Source organism: Phaseolus vulgaris, chromosome 10, assembly GCF_000499845.2.
Source record: "Phaseolus vulgaris cultivar G19833 chromosome 10, P. vulgaris v2.0, whole genome shotgun sequence".
In the NCBI taxonomy this organism is placed as follows: domain Eukaryota; kingdom Viridiplantae; phylum Streptophyta; class Magnoliopsida; order Fabales; family Fabaceae; genus Phaseolus; species Phaseolus vulgaris.
The window spans coordinates 41,988,144-42,011,688 of NC_023750.2; the positions used below are offsets into that span (position 1 = coordinate 41,988,144).

The 23,545-nt window shown below is 28.7% G+C and overlaps 3 protein-coding genes across 3 annotated transcripts; 2 read left to right on the top strand and 1 right to left on the bottom strand.

The window, feature by feature from the left end:
- Positions 1 to 3,058, top strand: LOC137818612 (protein IQ-DOMAIN 8-like). The gene is made up of 5 exons (XM_068622138.1): positions 1 to 330; positions 417 to 653; positions 1,465 to 1,665; positions 1,784 to 1,897; positions 1,992 to 3,058. The coding sequence occupies exons 1-5, from the start codon at positions 265 to 267 to the stop codon at positions 2,658 to 2,660; spliced, it is 1,287 nt and encodes a 428-aa protein (XP_068478239.1). The 5' UTR covers positions 1 to 264; the 3' UTR covers positions 2,661 to 3,058.
- Positions 3,059 to 11,983: 8,925 nt separating this feature from the next.
- LOC137818721 (transcription factor MYB26-like) lies at positions 11,984 to 14,189 on the top strand. Its single transcript, XM_068622296.1, has 3 exons — positions 11,984 to 12,424; positions 12,551 to 12,680; positions 13,058 to 14,189. Exons 1-3 carry the CDS (start codon positions 12,292 to 12,294, stop codon positions 13,833 to 13,835), a joined length of 1,041 nt encoding a protein of 346 aa, XP_068478397.1. The 5' UTR covers positions 11,984 to 12,291; the 3' UTR covers positions 13,836 to 14,189.
- Positions 14,190 to 19,762: 5,573 nt separating this feature from the next.
- Positions 19,763 to 22,706, bottom strand: LOC137818457 (uncharacterized). Its single transcript, XM_068621902.1, has 3 exons — positions 22,324 to 22,706; positions 21,885 to 21,984; positions 19,763 to 20,291 (listed from the first exon to the last, which is right to left on the bottom strand). The coding sequence occupies exons 1-3, from the start codon at positions 22,550 to 22,552 to the stop codon at positions 20,219 to 20,221; spliced, it is 402 nt and encodes a 133-aa protein (XP_068478003.1). The 5' UTR covers positions 22,553 to 22,706; the 3' UTR covers positions 19,763 to 20,218.
- Positions 22,707 to 23,545: the final 839 nt, after the last annotated feature.

A 23,545-nucleotide genomic window follows, 5' to 3' on the forward strand; every position in this document is an offset into this window, starting at 1 on the left:
GAGTGTTGGCATTGATGGGAGGTGAATTGTGAGTGGGACATGAGAACAGCAGAAAAGCAAAAAGTCTTCGTATCCGTTTGTGTACTTTCTCTGTTCATTAACCTTTTTCTTTTCGCAAACATTTCAAATTTCAAAACACTTGTTCTACTTTTTCTTCTGCTTCGCGTTATATCTTAATTAAGCCAGGCAACAACACCAGCTTCAAACTCAAACTCCACTTGCTGTTACCACCTCGTACTTTGCAAAAGCGCCTTCTTTTCTCCAATGGGTGGTTCCGGAAGATGGCTTAAGTCTCTCATTTCCCTCAGAAAGCCCTCCACAACTGATCAAGTTTGTAAATTTTTTGTTGGGATTTTTTTGGTCTTGCTATGTTTGCCTGTGGTGATGCTTACTTGCTATGTTTCTGTATTTATCAGGATAAGGGTGGTGACAAGAGTAAGAGAAAGTGGAAGTTATGGAGAGGCACTTCAGAAGGGTTTGGGATTGGATCATCCATGCAGAAGGGGCAGGGTGGTGGTGGGTCCTTTGTGCTGGATGATGGGGCATTTGCTGCTGCTTTGGCTGCTGTTGTAAGAACTCCACTGAAAGACTTCATGGTCATCAAGCAGGAATGGGCTGCCATTCGAATCCAGGCAGTGTTTCGTGGTTTCTTGGTAAGTAGGACTCTTTTCTAGTTAGCTAATTTAGTTCAACCTTTTATATTATCATGATGCAGCTTGTTCACTCTTCAATGATTTATTTAATTTTTTGGGTTTTTAGTTATGAGTTTCTGGTTTTGAATTGTTTAAGAAACAGAAGCAGATACTCCACTGGTTTATTCTATGCTTGAACTATTTAAGACATGGAATTCTAGACAGAAGAATTAGTGCTAGTGAAGACTCCAAGTTAAATTTAGTTTCATGACCTACTAATTATACTATCATGGTATGAACTTCTGTAGAAAAATTACAAATAGGTTGCGTGGTGTTTTTGTTTTGTTAATTTCACTATTTTGAAATGTATCATAGTAAAGATAGATGGTAAAGTATTACTATAGATCTATCTATCCATGAAGAAGAGTACAAGAGCCAAGGAGAAACTTACTTCTAAATACTTATTTCCAAATAACTAATTAACATAACATTGTAATAAAACGACCAGAATCGTAGTGACACTTCAAGCTGTGATGTGAGTATTAGTAAAGATAAGATTTTGCTGTGAGTTTTTAGGTTCACTGTTTTACTTTGACTTGCTGCTATTGGCATGGTTGGATATGGACTTGGGGGGCTGCAGTACTATGGGAACATAATTTAGTGTTTTATCCACAATAGGAGTGTAGGACATTGACCTACGATTTCTTTATTTTTCTGAAATTCTCTTGCATTGTGTAGATGGGGGTTACTGTATTGGTCATTCACTCTGTTTGGGGTTTCATTAATAGAATACTGAAAGTATGTTCCATGTGTTAATGTATTTATGTCGAAGGCAAGACGAGCTTTGAGGGCCCTGAGGGCAGTGGTGAGGTTGCAATCTATATTTCGTGGTTGGCAAGTGAGGAAGCAAGCAGCTGTTACTCTAAGATGCATGCAGGCTCTTGTGCGAGTTCAAGCACGTGTCAAGGCAAGGAATGTGGGAAAAAATGTCAGTGAGCCCTGCAATGAAGCTGATCCTGTTAAGCAAGCTGAGGTATCATAAGTTTTTCACAATTTCCCTCAAGATTGTGTAACATTCTGTAATGTTGATGCCAATGTTAAATTGGTAAAGAGATGTTAACTTTTAGCAAAATTTGCCATGTTATTGTCAGCAAGGATGGTGTGACATTCCAGGAACTGCGGAAGCAGTTAAGGCAAAATTACTGATGAGGCAGGAAGGAGCAATTAAGAGGGATAGGACAAAGGCATACTCTCAGTCTAGACAGGTAATAGAGTACAAATGATCTGCTATATCTGTGGTATCAGCAGTGAGACAATTGCTAACATATATGTGCTTCAATGAAATCTGCTTGCTTTCAGAAATCATCAGTGAGTGCTAGTCCAAACTCAAAAGCTGCTAAGTCAGTGATTCCTCTCAAGCACCGCAGTCTAGACGGTAAGAGCTCAGGATGGGGCATGTTAGATCGCTGGATGTCTGCAAAACCATGGGAGAGCAGGTCGATGGTAGACACATATTTGGACTCATCTGACATGACTCCAGTGACTAGTAAAAGTGATCATTTTGTTCTTCCCTTTAATTCTAATCAACAAAATGGCTCAGTCAAAACAAGAAAGAACGGTGTGACAACCAGGATTTCATCTAAATCACTTACAACTAGTCAGTCAACTCCATCATCTTCATCCATAAGCTCTGAATGCATGTATGATGATAGCCCTTTGTCAACTTCATGCACATCTGAATCACCACCTGTACCATCTACCAACAATGTTATGATGGAAGAAACAGAGGAAGGAAATGTTTGTAAACCAAGCTACATGAACCTGACAGCATCAACCAAAGCTAAACTGAAACCCTATAGGTGTTTTTCTCAGAATTCTAAGAGAATCTTTATGGATGATTGTGTGTCACTTAATGGAGTTACTAGAAGCAGTTCTGGTTCCTATCCTTCTGCTAATATGTGGAAGAATATCTATGCAACACCTTTAAGAACACGTTATCAAAAGCGATATACAATGGAAGATAAGTAGTTGCTTTGCCATGAGCCCATCAATAAGCCCAACAGCTTGTTGTTCATTTTAATGTCATCAGTTGAATGTGTGTCCGAGTTCACAGATAATTTCTAATTGATAGTGTAGATAACACAACTAGTGTTTTGGTGTGAAGATGAAAAACACCCTGTTTCAATTTGTAAGGTCGTTTTACGCCAATTTAAAAACAGTATCTCTTTGTTTTGGGGTATATTCATGTTAATTTTGGAGAAACATTTATAATTATTTCACTCTAAGTTGTACCATCTGAAAGGCTGTAGTACAAAATATGAGCTTTAAGAAGAAACAGTGTTCTGACTTTAAGATTTTGTACGAAATATGCACAGGTTCATGTTTGTATGTTTAATTCATAAGCAAGTGGGTTTTGAGGGATGAAATAGCACACTAGTTTCATTCGTACAGTATTTATGTAAAATCTCTAGAGCAGCAAAAGTTAGACATGCTATTTTTTGTTTTTAAGAATTGATTTTCTTGTTATATTAATGGTATAAAATTGCTATGTGATATTAATGGTATATATAATATAAACCGAAGACCACTCTTAATGGCAGAAATTGCATTGGAATGTTGTTGCTTGTGTGTGATTGTGTTAAAGAGAACCTAGAACTGTTCAGTATCGTTTTCTTAAAAAATATGAACTACTATACGTTTGTGGAACTGTTCAATATCAGAAAATAAAGCTCATAAATCTCTTCTGGTTGACTCATTTTGTCTAAGTCATAAGCATTTGAATTTCATTTCGTGTAATGATTTTAAGAATAACCAAGTCATATTCAAGGAAAATTAATCTTCAAGTAATGTTAATCAAATAGGGGGAAAAGTTAATCAAATTTAGTTATATCATATGCAATGTTAAGTATATAATATTATTTTCTTCCATTAATTCCTCTCAAACTTTTTTAACTTCTTGTTTGTTTTGCTATTTCAACCCTCGTACCCAAACTTTGCAGTGCATTATCAAATTTGGACAAAAAAAGCACCAGTTGTAGCAGTCAAAATAAACAGAAGATGCAAAAACCATGACTTCAAGATTAGAATGAATTAGCTGCATTAAAAGTGTCTTATTTCCTTTTAAGCAACAGAGAGCAATCAATTGGAAAAATCTTGTGGTCCACGATGAAATGATAATGTGTAATGATGCAACAGCTAGCATGGTCCATTTGGTCCAGTTACTCATGCTCCAGAAGGACCACAGTTGAGCTTCACCAACACTTAAAAAAACTTGTGTGCGTCACTAAACAGTTGAACATGAAAGAAAGAAAACTGATGGACACAAATAATACACTGATAAAATATTTTCGGTTCCAAATAACAGTTCATAGGTCAATTTCAGAGCTATGGACAAAAACTGGTAAGTGAGACTTTAAGGCAGTATCTTCAGTGTGTTAAAGTTTGACTTGTGTCTAGTGCATGGCCAAGGTGAGGTTGCTATTCGGTTCACAGTATTCCCACGTGAGAATATGCTCTAACAGTAGCAAAAATCAGGATGCCACCAAAAGTTGTAAATAACTTTTTCAATGGATTCTCAAATGTGGCAACCTTTCTTTAATTTGGAGTAAGTATGCAAACTTCCTTTCTTGAGGGTTGCCATGAATAGAAGAAAGATGAAGTGGGGTCTTATATTAGGAGGTCTACTTTCAGGGATATCCCTTTTTTTGTGGGGCAATTGTAGCTTTTGTTTCATTGCCATTCCAGGATTCTTTTATTTCTGTTTTCATTTTCTTATTATTTGCTTCAGTAATACTGATATGACCAATAAGGATCAGAACCAATAAGTTACATGTATTAAGAACCAATTCTTCATTGGACTCATGAAAGTTGAAACAGAAGTTTGTTCAGTTTCTCCTTTTATGTTCATGGAATGACAATGTCAAAACTTGTTTTACAATTTTATTGTTCTCATCCTGGTGTGCAAGTGTGTAACCCAAGCAAGTATTCATTTCAAGCACAGCTCACATCACAGATACTCTTTGAGAATAAAATCAACTTTTGGTTCAATCACTATTGTAAACATTCATCCTATATCCAATGAAAAAAACTGTGTGTATGTGTGCAGTAATTTGTGAACTCAGCATTGTTTAGTTTCATTATTGTTCTGCTATATAAAGTATTCAAAATGATATCATGTAGCAAGGTACCACATGTGGCTTGAAGATAAGTTCAGGAAAGCAAGAAGCAACCCACTTTCTCCCTTTGGCCTCAAGGAGAAAACGTATGTTGATATTTGTTTCCTTGAAATAGGAAAAATTGAATTCTTTCTGGAGGGAGGAATAGGATGAGAAGAGGAAGTAAGTTTTTGACTGAAAATGACTCATACCAAAACCAATCTGGAAGAAGGACAGGACAAAGAAGTGCATGGCATTCTTGCATGTACTTGTTATGATTTCTCCATAAGATGGGAAAAAACAAAACTCTGACAACTACTGTGTCCACTGATGGCTCAACAAATAAAGAAAAAGAGTCTGGTTGTATTAAATAGGCATGTGAAACAATTAATTACTACTCTTGTTTTAGGACTAACCCTTTCTTCTAACACAAGCATTCTAAGCCTCTACTTTTTCTCTCCAAAGCAACATATTACAGGAACTCTCTTTTTGCTCTTGTATAGAATATAGGTCTGAGTTTATAAACGTGTTTAAATTGATAGAAAGAAACTGAATATCACTTTAGCAGCGTGAAAAACTGAAATATGCTATGTACTGTGCCTTCAATCTGAAAAATCTTAATTGATTTTAATAAAAGCTGTAGTACAAAAGATTGAAAGCAACAAACACTGAGACAGAAACAAGCACAAAAGCACCAGAGATGGAGATGGAACAAGTCTCATATATATACACAATAAGGTACAATGAGTTTTGTTGATGCAACCAATATGAATTGTTATGTCACCATCATCCTACTAATGTATATACAAGACACTGTATATAGGTGACAATAAAAGGGTACAAAGTTAGCTAGAACTAAAAAGAGAAACATGGCTAACTAACTAGCAGGACAATAATGAATTCTTGTTGGCTACTAGACCATCTACTCAGCTAGACGGTCTATTACATGAAGAGAGAGTTCAGGGAATCACTTAATAAACTCCATCTTAACTTGTAATCTTAATAATCAACACTAGTTTCCATCATCAACATTCAACAAATGCACAAAGTACATGAACTTACTCTTTTGAATTGACTTAATAAACATATCTTCAATGTTCTCCTTCTTGCCTACCTTCTTCACTTTAATCTTATGCTCAGTCTTAATGAAATTATATCTAATATCAATGTGTTTGGTCTGCTTACGATGAACATGATACTTGGTCAAACAAATCACACTTAGACTATCTACAGAAGATGATAGCCTTCTGTTGTGAAAATCCAAGGTCACTTATCACACCTTTCAACCAAATATCTCTCTTTGTTGCTTCTGCCAATGCAATATCCTCCCTTTCAGTAGTTGAAAAGGTCATTGTATGTTGGGGACTAGTTTTCCAACTAACCAAAGACCTTCACAAAGTGACCATGTCACTACTTGAGTGTTATGATGTTGCATGATCTTCACAGAGGTTCCAAAATCCATGTGTATTGTCACACATCACACTTGAGTGATCAACATCTTGCTTAAGTGTCAACACCTTTAGAGGAGAGAGAGTTGGTTTGGTCTCTCTATTTCTCAAGTCACAAGCTCTCAAACTAAATACTTCATCGCTTAAGTGTCCACACAAATCACTTAAACGATGGAGGTAATCATTACATGTTACTTAAATGTTGTTTGAGTGATGAAAGTAATAATTACATACTACTTAGACGTTGTTAAAAAAGTAAGTCACCTCTCAGATCAATATCAAGCCCAAGTGCAACATTTTATGCAATATAAGAAAAATCACAATGAAACTCTCATTACAAGAAAATCATGAAATAGAAACTAACTTTTAGTGACAAAAAATAATTAGTTGCTATAGTGACTAAATTAGAGACCATTCTTGTGAGTCACTTTATAAAAATTAATTTACATAATTTCTTACATGAGAAGTTAAGTGTTATTTGAAATTAAAATAAGGGTTAATTTTTTTTTGTCCTGTATTATGAATTTGGTTTTTGTCTCTAGTGTAAACTTTAGACCTTTTGAGTACTTATAGTAAAAAAATTATTAGAATGAATTCCTACCTCATATAGCAAAAGAATTTTTAGTGTTGATTGTATTATAATATTAAAACATTCACGTCATTGATGAGTTATCATGAAATATTTGAACATCTTAATCCATACTAAAAGATAAAAAAAATACTTACATTGATTCATTACAATAGTTTTCTTACTATAAATATTTAAATAATTTAAATTTTGAACTAACAATAAATTTACTCATAAAAATAGAAAGATGAAACATATATTTAACCCTTAAAATAAAAACCAAGCAAATGTGAACATAAGCAAATATTTTGAGTTAGACTCCAAGGTTCAATGTTTTTCTTTTTATCATTCAAGACACTAACGAGGAACACTAAAGTATTCAATGTTTATTTTTCTTCGGGATATGATTATTATAAGACTTATATTGCTTATACACAAAGTTAGTACATGTAATATTATATATAATTATTTTTATTTTCATTTATTTCCTATTATGTATAATCTTAAAATTAACATAAAATTAAAGAAATTTTATTTTTTTTATCTCGTCTAATTATTTAAATACACTCTAAGAGTAAGTATTTTAATACAATACATCAATCAATTACGAATCAACATAATTTCGTATAACTTTCAAGATTAATTATACCAAAGTGAAACATAAATTATTATATGAATATAATAAAATTAAATTCTTCATCTTAGTAATATAAAAGAAAACGTCCTTTCTAAGAAAAAAATTGTGGAGTTGGTGCAATATTATTAATGAAACTCGTAATTTATAAATTAATAGGTTTGAAGTTGTTCACCAAGCCATCATGTTGGGAAAGAAACAAAAGTATTTCTCAAATGCTCTCAAATGCTAATGTTGACCAAAATAATTATTGCAATTATCTTTTTTAATCATAGGATCAATATATACCACCACTAATTTTATTTACAGCTAGTAAAATTTATTTGAATTTTAATAAAAAATAAATTAAATAAAAGTGAAGTAGAATGTTTCAACCGTTACCAAGAAAATCATTCAATAGAAATCAATTTTAGAGAAAAAAATAATTAATTAATATAGTGAATAAATTGATACTATTTCAAATATAACTATATAATATTTTTTATAATTTCTTAGATTTCAAATAAAAATAAAAATGATTTTATTTAAAGAAAAATAAATAAAAAATAGTATTAGATAGAGAAAAAAAAGTGTTAGAATGAGAAAATAAAAACAAATAAGAAAATAAAAATAAAAATAGTGATATATAAAAAAAAAAATCCAAAAGATTCACCCTTTTTTTTCAGCATTTTCGGCAAGCCTTTTGACACATGAGCCACCGTTCATCAGAATTTTATTTTAATACATTAATGATTTCATAAGAGACTAGTGTACTACACACTTTACATAAATTAATAAGAATCTTTTACATTATTTATTCACCCACTATAATTACATATTATATAAATTTTATTATATCAGTTATATTATATTACACTACTATATTATAAAATCATTGAATAAAAAATAATTTTGGAGAAAAAAATAATTATATTAAAAAAAAATCATTAAATAAAAATCAATTTTTAAAGACAAAAAATAATTAGTAACTATTGACTAAATTAGAGATATTTTAGAAACTAAAAAACATTGATTTCTAAATTAGTTTTTATTATTGTTAAATAGTTTCTAAATTGGTATCTAATTATCGACCGATGTTTTTTTTACCAAATTTAGAATATAAATAATTGGTAGTTGGAAGTTTGGTAACTAATTAGATATCAATTTAAAAACTATTTAACAATAATAAAAACTAATTTAGAAATAAAAATAAAGATTAGAAATGTAAAAATCATCAAAACATGTATACATACATCAATCCACCTAAACCTCTTCATCTTTACAAATAAAGATTTTCATAGTCTCAGTTATCATGATTACACTCAATCAAACCAAAATAAAAAACTCAAAACCACTTCAAATAAATTTATCATGATAATTAGAATAACTATTTTGAAAAAAAAAACAATTATGTAAATAGTTTCAAAAACACATTACACTACAAATTACAATAAAATCATTAAATAGAAACCAATTTTAGAGACAAAAAATAATTAGTTGTTATATTGACTAAATTGGATACCATTTTAGAGACTAAAAAATGATTGATTTTTAAATTAGTTTCTATTATTAATAAATAATTTTTAAATTGGTATCTAATTAGTTACCAAAATCTTTGCTACTAAATTTAGAATCTAAATAGTTGGTATTTAAAATCTTGGTAGCTAATTAGACACCCATTTAAAAACTAATTATCAGTAATAGAAACTAATCTATAAACTATTTTTTTTAATCTCTAAAATAATATCTAATTTAGTACTATAACAATTAATTTTTTTATCAATTTTTATTTAATAATTTTATAGTAATGTTACCTATTAATCATATAATTCCAAAATGTCATAACACATCTAACTAAAAGCTAGAAACATATAACCAATATGATGAAGCTAAAATTGAACTATTGGGATATTCTTGAATTGAATTCCCAATGAGAATAATTAAGAAGTGCTTACTCTAGAGTTGTCATTTTACAAAGAAAAACAGGCTTTATAGATGAAGTTACAGTAGAAAAAGGAACCCTAAAAAGCACACTTTTGCAGTAATGGAGAAAAAATAATTAGCAAATTGTGTTAGGCATTGACCACTCTATATGCTTTAGTCACCAATGATTTTCACGTGAAATATTTTAAAAAAAAAGTTATATATATGCATGCAAAGTTTTGAATCAAAGAGACATATTATTCCTTTGTTGTAGTCAGCACCTTCATCATATATATTTTAAAGCTATGTCTCTTTATCACATCTTTACTTAGAGTTAAACATTATTCAACCAAAAAAGAAACAAAATCAAATCATTTCCTTCTAAATCTCAAAACATCCTCTCTCCAATTAGGTTTGCAGCCAAAGTTTATTCCACAATTCAATAATTAATATAGAGAGAAAGAATAACCAATCAAACAAATAAAATACAATAATTAATGAGCTATTTTATGTGGTATTTAAAATAATTAATATTTTTTTATTGAAACTTGGATTATGGAAAGCAAAAGTTAACTATCTTTAATTTCAACTATTTGATAATTAATTATATTAATATTTTAATTTTTAACTTAAAGTGTTAGTATGTATTATTCTATTACTAAAGTGGGTTGTGTATGCAAAAGGAATGCTTGAGATGTATATGATATGATTTGGTGGTAGCTAATTAAATATAAAGGCTTAATTATACATCACTATCACTAGTAATCTCTACAGTTGATGAATATGTGCAGTGATAATATGTTTGGTTAGGCTGTTTAAGATGCTAGAAAGTTACTTTTGATAGAAAAAAAATTATTAAATAGAAACCAGTTTTAGAGATAAAAAATAATTAGTTACTAAATCAGAGATATTTTAGAGACAAAAAAATTATTGATTTCTAAATTAATTTCTATTATTGATAAATAGTTTCTAAATTGGTATCTAATTACATTATAAGAAATTATTAAATAGAAACTAATTTTTTAGAGACCAAAATAATTAGTTGCAATAGTAACTAAATTTAGAGACCATTTTAGAAACTAAAAAAAATGGTTTCTAAATTAGTTTATATTATTGTTAAATAGTTTCTAAATTGGTATTTAATTAGCCACTAAGGTTTTAACTACGAATGATTTAGTTTCTAAATTTGGTAGCAAAAACTTTGGTTGCTAATTAGATACCAATTTAGAAACCATTTAACAATAATAGAAACTAATTTAGAAACCAAAAATATTTTTGGTCTCTAAAATTAGTTTTTATTTCATGATTTTCTACCAAGGTTTTAACTACCAATTATCTAAATTATAAATTTGGTAACAAAAACCTTGATAACTAATTAGATAACAATTTAGAAACTATTTATCAATAATTAAAACTAATTCATTTATAACAAGTAATTATTTTTTTTTCTAAAATTGATTTCTATTTAATAATTTTGATGAAGGTAGAAAATCTAAAATATTTAACTAATTATTTGAGTATTTGAGTATGATATTTCTATCTAATTGGACTGAAATGTGAGCAAAATGAAAGTGTGTGGATATCAATCATACTTTCTCTATTGTGTCAACAACTATATATTACAATAATTTAAAATGTATTTATTCATGTATAAACTGTATTATATTTGCATACGTTAAAATACGCGAAAAATGTTTTTTTTCTATTTTATTTTATTCTTTTGTTGATAATTTTTTATTATTATTAAAGTTCCTTTCTATTTTTTTTTATAAAAAAATTCTATTATTAAAGTGAAATTGTTAAGAATGTTTTCTTAGTTAAGGTATAATTTGTCTATATACTCAAAAGAACAAATGTTAACTGAGGCTAGTTCTAAAAAACCATAAAAAAATATTCTGATGAGGAACATTCACATTTTGTAGTATAGATAGTATTTTAATATTAAGACGGTTTTTTTGTGAGAGCTGATTTTAATTTAGAAATAAAAGTATTTGGATTTTGTTATTTTTTATAAAATGTTTATTTTCATTTTATATTTTTATTTAGAAAGGTAATTATCATTTCTTGATAAATGTTTTATTCTTTTATTATATTTATGGTAAAATCAATAACATTTTTAGATAAATATTATTAATATTGTAGAGATAATTGTATTCTTTTTCTTTTAAACATAATATTTGAGTGTAATCTAATTTTCTTACTAGTAATATTTTACTTTTTGTAATTGTTATTTTAAACAATGTAAATAGTTACATTTGATTTAAGAATTAAAAAGAACAATGTAACAGATTTGACTACTTAATTTTTTTTATCATAATTATACTCTTTTTCTTTATTATTGGTGGCAAGTATTTATCAAAACTATTAGTGATTAAAATTTTGACAAGAGATGTTTTACTTAATGCAGTATAATCTGACACCTTAGAAGTAAAATAAGAGCTAAAGAGAAAGTTAAAAAAAACCTGCAATCAGTTGCTTTATAAACAAAAGATTGTTAGTATGCCTATGAATGTATCCAATGTGGGACCTGGCAACACACAGGGTCCTACCACCTGCATGTGTTACACGTGTATACCCCAGTAACACTATTAACACAGTGAGCAATGAAGAATCCTTTATAAGACACACAAGTTTTGCAGGTTGACATAGCAGCTTTTAGCTATTCTGCACAAACCTTAACAGGGCAACCATCTTACACCTTCATTAAAATCATCACCTCACACACACTACAGCCACTTCTGCTTCTGCATCATATCCTCCATTTGATCACATGCACCACTACTCTTTTCATTATTATGATTCAGTGCAATCACTTTGTAAGTTTTGGCTAAAAGCCACACTCTAGAGAGCATTCCTTTTTCCTCAATCTCATCCTTTCTTTTCAAAAACAACACAAAAACTGGTAGCCTTGTCCTTGGATGTATTAGCACTTTGAGGCTTCAAATTGAGAAAAATGGGGCACCACTCTTGCTGCAACAAGCAGAAGGTCAAAAGAGGGCTTTGGTCTCCTGAAGAGGATGAAAAACTCATCAACTACATCACAACTTATGGACATGGTTGCTGGAGTTCTGTCCCAAAACTTGCAGGTGTATATCATATAATTAACAAGTCTATATACCACTTCTGTTAATATTTTTTCAGCACCTTTTCTCATTTTCTTCAAATTTTGAGTTTCTTGTTGATTATGTTATGCTTGTTTCATGATGTGGTAGGCCTTCAAAGGTGTGGAAAGAGTTGCAGATTAAGATGGATCAATTATCTGAGACCTGATTTGAAACGTGGAAGTTTCTCTCATCAAGAAGCAGCTCTCATTATTGAACTCCACAGCATTTTAGGGAACAGGTAAATAATATAACCATTGCTGGTCATATATTTTTCAGAAATGTTAATTTTACAATTACACATTAAAATTCACTAGTTTATAACTGTGATTTGTCGTCACTTTTTTTGAAAAATATCACTCTCTTAAACAAATGTTACTTTAACAACTGTAAATTAAAATGCAATGCAATAGTTTACAACTGTGATTTCAGTACAAAGTTGTTTCTTTCAGTTGTAATTGTGGTGTGGTGCATAGTTATGAATATATCATTACTCCTTTTTTTTCTTTCCTCAACTTTTCTTTTTTGTTCTATTCATGTGCATATGATCAACATTATTGTCAAAAGGGTGCTTTATCTGCTTTTTTTTCTCAACAAGAGTGCACTTTTTGTGTACAGGTGGGCTCAGATAGCCAAGCACCTACCTGGAAGAACAGATAATGAGGTGAAAAACTTTTGGAATTCAAGCATAAAGAAGAAACTCCTTTCTCATGATGCTATTCCTCCTTTAGCCACATTTTCTGATTTTCACAACCCCAGCAATAGTGGTTCCATGGAAAGTTTCTTCCCTTTTACTGCAAACCCTAATGTCATCTTAAACTTTCACCATTACACAGACCAGCTCTTCCTTCCCACTACACCATCCCCACTCCTACAAGCTTTTGATCACAGTAATGACATCAAGTTAGGCCTCAACAATCACAATGCCAATTTCCTTCATATTCAGAATCCACTACCAGAAACAACACTACCATCTTCCAATCCATCATCTTATGAAGACACATGGCCATTGGCTTGTGTAGCTCTACATCTCAATCCAAATGAAGAAAATCAAATCACCAAAAATGAAACCACCTCAGACTATGTTCTTGACAAATTCATCAACCCAACTGCATTGCAGCAACATGAATATCACTTGGTAGAACCCCTTGTGCCAAAAGTCAGTGAGAACATTGAGGATTATGTCTGCAGCATCCCATTCTCATCTGCTCCCCAAGAACAACATGAAGCTACAGAAAAATTTCAGGGTTACCCACAAGATTTAACTGTGGCAGTCAACCAATTAGAGTACATTGATGCCTTCATGTCATTGTTGCCATCTTCAACAACTTCATCATCAGTATCAAGCACCCAAAAAGTCCCATACCCTATTATTCCTTCAGGATGGGAGCCTTGAACGTTTGTACTATTTATAGATATAAATTTAATCTGATCTGCATATAGTACATTTAATTAAATAATGAGGGAATCTCTTACTGATCAATGAACTCAATTATTACTTGCATGCATTAATTATTTCTTGAACTTTTGCTCAAAAGTGCAGATCTTCTCTTATTGGTAAACCTGAACCTTGCTAGTTCAGGGGCACTTGCATTGAGCAATGCTTGCAGAAGTTCCATAAATGTGTGTAGCTTCTTTCACATATTTGTCACAATAGTACTGTATATCAGTTACTGAAGCAGCTAGTGCTGCATATGTATGAGTTTGTTCACCAATCATGTGGCTAGCTAGTTCTGTACTTTAACTCATTAATTGTTCCATTGCTTCTTCTCTCACTCAATCTCTTTCTGCGTGTAACAACATTGCATTAATTAATGGATGGCGTTGTCCAACAATGACAAAAGACCTACACATCAACATGGTCAACTCGATCAAGGACAAAGTGTCCTATATGTAGAACTCCTCCATTTACTACTTTTTACTTTATAGATTATCAGATTACTCTAAATCTCATTTTATAAACTACTTCTATAAGATTGAATTAAATTTAAAATTTATCTATTATATGGTATCATAATCATTTATAGTCTGAGAGTTTGTTGATCTTATTTTATTATTCACTACAAGAAAATCATTAGATATAAACTAATTTTAGAGACAAAAAATAATTAGTTGTTATATTAGATACTATTTTAGAAACTAAAAAACTTATTGGTATCTAAATTAGTGTTTCAATTATTGATAAATAGTTTCTAATTAAATACTGAGATTTCAGATACCAACTTTAGAATCTAAGTAATTAGTAGCTAAAACTTAGGTAGCTAATTAGACACCAGGGTTTTAGATACTAACTTTAGAATCTAAATAATTGGTAGTTAAAACTCAGGTAGCTAACTAGATACAAAAATAGAAACTAATTTAGATACCAATAATTTTTTTAGTCTCTAAAATAGTATATAATTTTGTTAATATAGCAACTAATTATTTTATATCTCTAAAATTGGTTTCGATTTAATAATTTTCTAATAGTGACCAGTCTCATACACAAATTAGTTAGAATTAAAGTACAAATCTTAATAATTCTCACAACTTTCTAATACACAAATTAGTTAGAATTCAAGTACAAATCTTAATAATTCTCACAACTTTCTAATACACAAGATGATGTTTTAAATCCATCAAGCATAAACTTATGTTAATTAATTAAGATTTCTCAACGTTGATTGATACAAGTACGCACTTATTAAGACTTAAATAAAGTGAAAACTTTATTTTGGCATCTTCCTGTGTGTATATTTACATAATAGGGAATGGTATGGTCCATTCTATGTTTGTGGAAAATGGATTTCTTCTATTCATATATAATGAGTGTTTTTTTTCTGATCTCATCATGGTTTCAATGGATAAAGTAAGTGCGTGTTTGATTTCATTACATTGGAAACATCTAAGTCAAAATTATTTTGAATAATTTATAGAAAACTCCAAGTGCAAGAGTCCAAATCCTAAGCTATAAAAATGTTGACGTAAACTTGGTTTTTCCGCAGGAAAAAACTAGAAGTTTGCTTTTAAGAAGGTTTAACTTTGACAAATATTGAACAACGCGAAAAGGCCAATTGAAGAAAACAAATGTATGGATTAGCGACAGAAAAAAAACTTAACTTAGGTTTTGTCCTTTCTCTAAATTCACCAAAACCAATTTTATAAAATTACAAACTTGCTGCTTATCATAAAGTTTTTCTTTATATTTTTTTAGTTTGTGAAATTTAAAAGTCTTTGTAACCTAAAAGAGGTCCAAATGGTATGAAAAAATGTATAAATATTTTAATTTATGTGATAAATTTAAGTGTATAGTCATAAATATCACATTAATTAGAGATAAGTGATATTAATAATATATAAAAAATAAATACTTATAAACTTAATGCTTTTAAAAAATTTAGAATGGAGGTAACATAAGTTTTTTTCACTAAAAAAATCATTAAATAGAAATGAATTTTAGAGACTAAAAAAATTATTGATTTATAAATTAGTTTCTATTATTGATAAATAGTTTCTAAATTGGTATCTAATTAGCTATCAAGATTTTTGTCAAATTTGGGGTGTAAATAATTGGTAGTTAAAACTTTGGTAGCTAATTAAATGTCAATTTAGAAACTATTTATCAATAATAGAAACTAATTTAGAAACAAAAAAAATTAGTCTATAAAATAGTATCTAATTTAGTTCATATAGCAACTAATTATTTTTAGTTTCTAAAATTTGTTTTTATTTAATAATTTTTTAGTAGTATTTATTTAGACTCAAATTTATTAAATCTAAATCTCTTCGTTACTCTTTCTAATATGTTTAGGGTTTAGGGAATGAATTAGTGAATATTTTCTTTGTTGATTAATGTGTTTTTCCGAAAAATCAAATCAATCTTTTTTTTAAGTTGTCATATGCAACATTCACAAAAATGCAATTACTCTAGTCAAGTAACATCAATGTTAAACTTCACACAAAATTAAAAACATAAAAACCCTACAAATTAAATTAAATTAAATTAGTTTTTAATTATGATTTTAAATTAATATAACCGGTTATTAAATATTATGAATATTTGTCTTTTTATTAATAAATAGTTAAAAAGGAATTTTAAAAATTATTAATAATGAAGGTTATATTAGTAATACTTAAAAAATTAATTAAATTAATTGTTTTTATATGTATTTACACTGTTTAGAACTTATAGTACATGTTAGAAACATTACACATATAAATAAAAGAGTTGAAATGTTCCCTTTTGTGAATAATGACAAAGGGTTGTTTCTACTTTATTGAGACAATCTAAGCAGAAAATTAAATATATGAATGATAGATAATTAATTTGCATGGATCGTGATTTGCATGCTATATACCCTACCACCTTGTCACATTATGATCATTAGTTATTGAAAATGTGTGGAGAATTAAAGACTAATTAAACCATTATAGTTAATGATTAGTGTCATAATTAGCCTATATTATATAGTTTTTATGCTACTTTTTGTTTCTTACTTTGTAAAAAAAAACTAAGTGTGATTATGTTAATTACCTTCTTCTGATTCTAGCTTTAACTAATTGTGTACAATAATATACAACAAATTATGTAAGTGAAACAAATATATTAATTGATAATTCTAGTTATATATATCACCAAAGCAAAGTTAAGGTAAGAACTTTAGAGTTAGAAAAAGAGAATAAGTTATATATAGTATCTCTAATGCAAAAGTTTTAATAAATGTTTTAAAAATTTAAGATTGTATCTTATAACAAATTCTTATTAAAATATCATCAGCATGTTAATGATCTTAAAATTAAGAATGGGTTATATAAGTAAAAGAAAATCATGAAATAAAAACTAATTTTAGAGATAAAAAATAATTAGTTGCTATAGTGACTAGATTAGAGATTATTTTAGAAACTACAAAATTTGTTAGTTTCTAAATTAGTTTTTTATTATCGTTAAATAGTTTATAAATTGGTATTTAATTAGCAACCAAGATTTTTGCTACCAAATTTAGAATCTAAATAATTGGTAGTTAAAACCATGGTAGCTAATTAGATACCAATTTAGAAAATATTTAACAATAATAAAAACTAATTTAGAAACCAAAATTTTTTTAATCTCTAAAATAATCTCTAATTTAGTCACTATAACAACTAATTATTTTTTGTCTGGTTTTTATTTCATGATTTTCTTGTACTGAAAATTATAAGTGTTGAGGATAAAATTATTTTTTTTCAATATTAACATCCATATTTTGAGAGCACCAGTTTTAGAGTGAAGTAATTATTACTAATCGGTTAAACTAGAGATCATTTTATAAACTAGAAAAACTATTAGTATCTAAAGTAGTTTCTATTATTAATTAAAGTTTATAAAATAGTTTTTAAATTGATATCTAACCATTAACTATCACAGTTTTAGCCACTTATTATTTTATATTATAAATTAATTGTTGGAGATCCCATATCGACTAGAGATTAGAGTCTTTCATTGTATATAAGTGGATGCAAACCTCAACCCCATGAGTCGGTTTTATGGGATTGAGTTAGGCTTAAAGTCCACTTTGTAACATGGTATCAGAGTCATTTCAAGCCTATCGTAATATTAATTTTTATTATTTTTTTAAAGACTAATTTATAATCTAAAATATCGTTAAAACTTAGATAACTAATTTAGATACAAATTTAAAAATCATTATGAGATTTTGGAAAAAAAATATCTAAGAAGGAAAAAGCATTGGTTGATGTGATGATTATCTTTGAATGATTGATTGTGTACAATGAAACAAAGCAGATAGAAAATGGGGAAAAGTCCTTGTACCTTAAAGTGAATGAGTTTTTGTGGCCCATTTTCATTTCAAATCTTCAACTTTTCTTCATATGCACGTCAATTGCAACATAACAACACACATTTTTAACATTCACACCAATTTCAATTTCCTAATTCACCTTTCACATAAAACCTATTTCCTTTATTTCATTTCTCCATATATAATAGAAATTTAGTTTTCATACAGATCAAAGTATATATTTTTTTTCTTATGCAGAATTTCCTATAACTATTTATAAAAGAAACAAAATTTAAATTACATCATTTGTAAATTTTCATATAATTTTTTCTAATTTTTATCTTTAATTTTAATTCCTAAAAAAATTATTTCATTTTTTTCTTATCTTTTTCTTCTAAAATTATTAATTTTTTTTATCAAACTAGCTAAAGGAAATTATTTTACTCAAACCAAATTAAACTAAAAGAAGTGCATACATTCCCACAAATGCTTTACATGAATGAGAACTAAACTATCTTAATTTCCTCACTTTTTTTCCATTCTTTTATTAGAGAGATATTTATGTCATTATATATATATATATATATATATATATATATATATATATATACACACACCACACACTCACTTTCTTCTTTAACTATTTATACAATAAAATAAGACAAAAGCAATTACACTTTTTGTTTTCTTTTTCATTTATTAAAATCTTCAAAAGTCACCTCTTACTATTACTTTTCTTCCACTTTTTTTTTCTTCTTTTTTTCCTTGATCAAATCACACCCTTGATTTAACTAAAACTTACTTAACTGGTCTCCATAATATAGAGTGTTTTTTATTTGGTTTATATTTTAATTTTTGTTATAGGGACTAAAAGAAATAAATAAAACATTATTTTTGTGGGAGCTAAAGTATAAGATAATATATTTTTGAAACTAAAATTAAAAATAAAATCTATAGGGACTAAAATAAATAACATTTTATAAAAACTCTAAACCAAAATAACATATTTACAAATGAGTGAAATAGAAAGGAATATATTTACATTCCACTAAAATTAAGTATAATTATTAGACATATTTATGTTGACTTTAATAACTCATTTTAAAAAAATTATTAAATCAACTACTTTTAACATTAATATAACTTAATGGAATTTCCATGTTATTCAACTGTAATAATGTTTTTATTATTATTATAAAAATATCACAATAGTCAGTTAAATACAATTTGTCTTGTAAAATTATCAATTTTTATTAATATTAAGTTTTAATTTACAAAAATAGAATCATTAAAATAAGTCAAAGAACTAGCCCAAAAAGCACGTAAACCTTAAACCAAGTCAAGTTTAAAAACATGCCTAAATTAAACTTTATTGCATTTTGTATGCAGATAATAAATCTTAAAAATATAAGGACTTTCTTTTCCTAAAAAAAATAGAAAGTTTATGTTATATGCAAATAATCTTTTTCTGCTATCAAACACTAGAATTTCTCAGAATCTCAAGTATACTCGTTTTCTCCCACTGTAAAAAACAAATCATCTCAAAGTAATCACAAACACTTTGAAATAAAACAAAAATCATGATATCCTTTAATCTTCTTAAATAAGATTTTCTTAATGGCCAATTGAACCAAAAAAATCCTTCTACAAACAGTGCCTTAAAATCTGTGCGAAACGAAATTTGGAAGCAGACAACGCACAAATCAGGCAAAGTGCAAGCTTCTTTACACCAAATAAAGCTAGATTATTGTGCAGTGCTCAACACATAAAACTAATACTACAGTTACAAATTTTGCAACTATTGACCAGAATTTCAAATAGAAATAAACAGAATGTTAACACATCCATGCACTAGTTTCCTGAAACATTGTTCATTGAAGACTGTACTTAATAAAACTCCAACCCCACACCCCAACCAAAAAAAGGAGCTCTTTTAGGTAACAACCCTGTATCACTGGGCCTTACCATGAAGTGCACTGAGTTTCTAGATTCAAACTTTAACTCCAATGTCAATGCAATGATACTAAGCTGTAATCCTATACCGCCCCTTGGCTATTCTTCGAGCAATTACTCTTCTGCCACCCTTGGTCGCTTTCCTGCTCATGTAATACAAAAAAATGTCATCTACACGGCATACCTCTGTTTTAGAGATTACAGTCGCAAATTTGCATGTAAGCCATGCATAAATTTCACCAGTTCTATCCATTTAGCCAGACAACTTTACTCCATGATTGAGGACCAGTTACACATTAATATATGGATAGATATAAAATTATATGGGGTATATCTTAAACAAACTATTATACTATCAATAGCTTCATATAGACTGATTTTAACAATCCAATGGTAGCATTATAATCATATATTCCCTTGATTATTTGTGTTGAATTTTGTGAACAATGAACTAAAATAAGAAAATTATCAAATGATTCATATTTTTGTATATTCAGAAAGCACACATTACATCAATTTTAATGTATGTAAATAAGGTATCAAATGATTTTAGAATAATATAAACAGTATGTAGATATGATAAATGGGAAAGAAACTTCTAATTTGATGGCGAGTTTTGATATAAAATTATTCAATTAGAGGTTAATGAATGGTGAGACAGTAGCAGTAAGTTGCACCAATTTGACATCTCTATCTATATGAATCAAGTTACTCCAAAAGTAACTTTTGGTAAAATTACTCCTTCCATTCAATGACATTTTCTATATATTTATTAAATATTAAAATGCAGTATTCAAACTGTTAAATATTGCCTTTAACATAGCCAAATGTCATCATGGGATTCATATATCACTCCTCACCTAATGGTATAAGGCTTTATTATTGCGTTCTAACTGTTGAATATTTTGATATCATTTCATTGATCATAGACACTAAATTTTAGATAAACCAAACATTTGTAGATAAGTAATCAAATTGTCAACATTTATTTATATTTTTAAAAAGTATATTAATATATGTTAAATTGAATTTATTCAAAAGGATTAATAGTTTTAAATTTTGATAAAAATCAACAGACTTAATCTATTTAAAAACATTTAATTTAACTGTTGAATTATTGAATGGAATAGCACTAAAAGTTATTCCTTGAGTAACCTGATTCTTTCCAATATACAAGAAAAGGAAACAATGGTCCTTGGGCCAACAAGGAAGCATTTCATATGCCACTTTGCCTAGCCATGGTCTAAAATGTGACACACACCCATTTATCTACCAATAACAAAGCAACCACAACCAGACAGATAGGCAATCTGTTTCTTTCGTTGTCACTCAATTGTATTGTCACATTCAACAAAACAAAACATTCTGTTTAAAATTCAGGCTTTCTATTTAATTAATTGAAAAGATTTATGAATATTTTTTGCCATTTCCATGTTATCTATTACGCCAACAAGACAACTAAACAAGTGAAAGTGATAGAAAGTACGATGCATAGCAACAATCGATAGCCTAATTCCTTAAAATCCCCTACACAAATTAGACCTTTGCATAGTTATTATCTCATTGAGTAAGCTAACGAATGGAGACGCCACAAGATTTTTAGATTTTTAAAATTTACTATGTCTGACATTCATGTAGAGAAAAGGAAGGGTTAAACACTAACAAGTGATATTTTCTACTTCTCTTCCCATCACGAAGAAACATATAACAAAAAAAGATCATAATCATTGATTTACCGAGCAAAAAATCCATGGTTTCTCTTTCTTTTGATGAGACTAGGTTGAAACGTCCTTTTGGGGAATAAAAGCATGGGGTCATCTGATGAAGGAGGATCCCCTGCAAAATAATCATAAATTCAGAATAAAAAGTATCTGGGAGGAGTTCAAATGCTTAAAATTTCATAAAAACATCATCTTCTCATGCAAAAGCTGATACATAATTATATTTGTAATAGAAAAATACACAATAAGTCATAACATCTGTTCATCTAAAAACTTAATTTTACCTTCCAGGGGCATTATTTTTTCTTCAATGCCGCATCTCATAATAGTGTAGTTAATTATATTTACATTAGGCACACAGAGAGACAAAGATCAATTGCAAGAAAATTGATAGAAAGTAACAAAACTCCTTCAAAATGAAATACAATGAAGAGTATAGTGAGAGTAAGTGTACCGTGGGGTAAGAAGAAATCGAGAGAAGGAAGGCCACAAGGGTAGAGAAACCCTTGGTTGTGGGGAAATTCGACGTCGTTTTGGGGAGAAATGGGAGCGGGAAGCTTAGAGAGAGAAGGGAGGAATAGGTGAGATTGAAGTTGAGGGTTATTGGAATGAAGAGGAAGAAGCGATTTGGAAAGGCGATTGAACAAGGAAGCACCACTTCTGAGAAAGCTATTCGACGCCATTGTTGGATTCACTCAAAGCTTTGCTTCATAAACCCTAACCTAAGCACTGCAACAACTCCATCTCGATGGATCGGAGTTTTGCCTCTTTTCAATTCGGATCTTTTTACCCGACCCGGAACTTGTCTTTTGGTTTGGTATCCATCTAAATAATCACACTAAAACATAATTTATACTAATTTAAATATACCATTTTTTGTTATGGTCTGTGGTTTAGAGATTTTTTTTTAAATTTTACCTTTATTTATTATTTTTAGGATAAATATTTTGTGCAAGAAATATTGATATATTTTATTTTTGATATAATAAAAAATTACAATTTTAATATAATAACTTTATTTTTAATAGTTTTGTTTAATTTTATTAATAATTAATATGATTAAGTTCGTATTTAGTATTTAATCATTATCACTATTTATTAAAAATAAATTAATATTAATATGTAATTAATCCTAAGAAACTACTAATAATCTTAAATTTATAAAAAAAAAGTTAAAATAAAAAATTCTCGTAAAGATTAATTATATAGTTATTAGGGTGCTTTCAATTACTTCAATTATTAATCAATTTCAAACAAAAATAATAAAATTAAATATTTTATTTTAAGATCGTATTTTTTTTGTATTATACTAAAAAGGAGACATATAAATTTATTATTTATCTTTATTTTTTAATAATTACATTTTCAATGGGTAAAATTAAGTAATAAAAATAGAAACTCAGTACTGACAGGGGGGTTTAGTGTTTAAACATCAAACCAAAATGTTTTAAATCAGATAAAATAATTCAAAAACAAGTGACCAAACTGATACCCAAAACAATGTATCTTTTTACCAAATGGTTCAAATTTTTTTATGCTATTATCAAAACACAACTTAACCAAACCATAGTCCATAACATATTGAAAATGATTTATTTACACATAATTGAATATTTATATATAATATATATTTTGAGAGGTTGAAATCCAATCCATGCAAGGCTGCTTAATATTCC

Coding starts and splice junctions, on each gene's coding strand:
- LOC137818721 (XM_068622296.1), top strand. CDS start 12,292: ATGGGGCACCACTCTTGCTGCAACAAGCAGAAGGTCAAAAGAGGGCTT. Junction 12,425..12,550: donor TTCTGTCCCAAAACTTGCAG/GTGTATATCATA, acceptor ATGATGTGGTAG/GCCTTCAAAGGTGTGGAAAG. Junction 12,681..13,057: donor CACAGCATTTTAGGGAACAG/GTAAATAATATA, acceptor TTTTGTGTACAG/GTGGGCTCAGATAGCCAAGC.
- LOC137818612 (XM_068622138.1), top strand. CDS start 265: ATGGGTGGTTCCGGAAGATGGCTTAAGTCTCTCATTTCCCTCAGAAAG. Junction 331..416: donor AGCCCTCCACAACTGATCAA/GTTTGTAAATTT, acceptor TGTATTTATCAG/GATAAGGGTGGTGACAAGAG. Junction 1,666..1,783: donor ATCCTGTTAAGCAAGCTGAG/GTATCATAAGTT, acceptor TGTTATTGTCAG/CAAGGATGGTGTGACATTCC.
- LOC137818457 (XM_068621902.1), bottom strand. CDS start 22,552: ATGGCGTCGAATAGCTTTCTCAGAAGTGGTGCTTCCTTGTTCAATCGC. Junction 21,985..22,323: donor CGATTTCTTCTTACCCCACG/GTACACTTACTC, acceptor ATTATTTTGCAG/GGGATCCTCCTTCATCAGAT. Junction 20,292..21,884: donor AACCATGGATTTTTTGCTCG/GTAAATCAATGA, acceptor TTACATGAGCAG/GAAAGCGACCAAGGGTGGCA.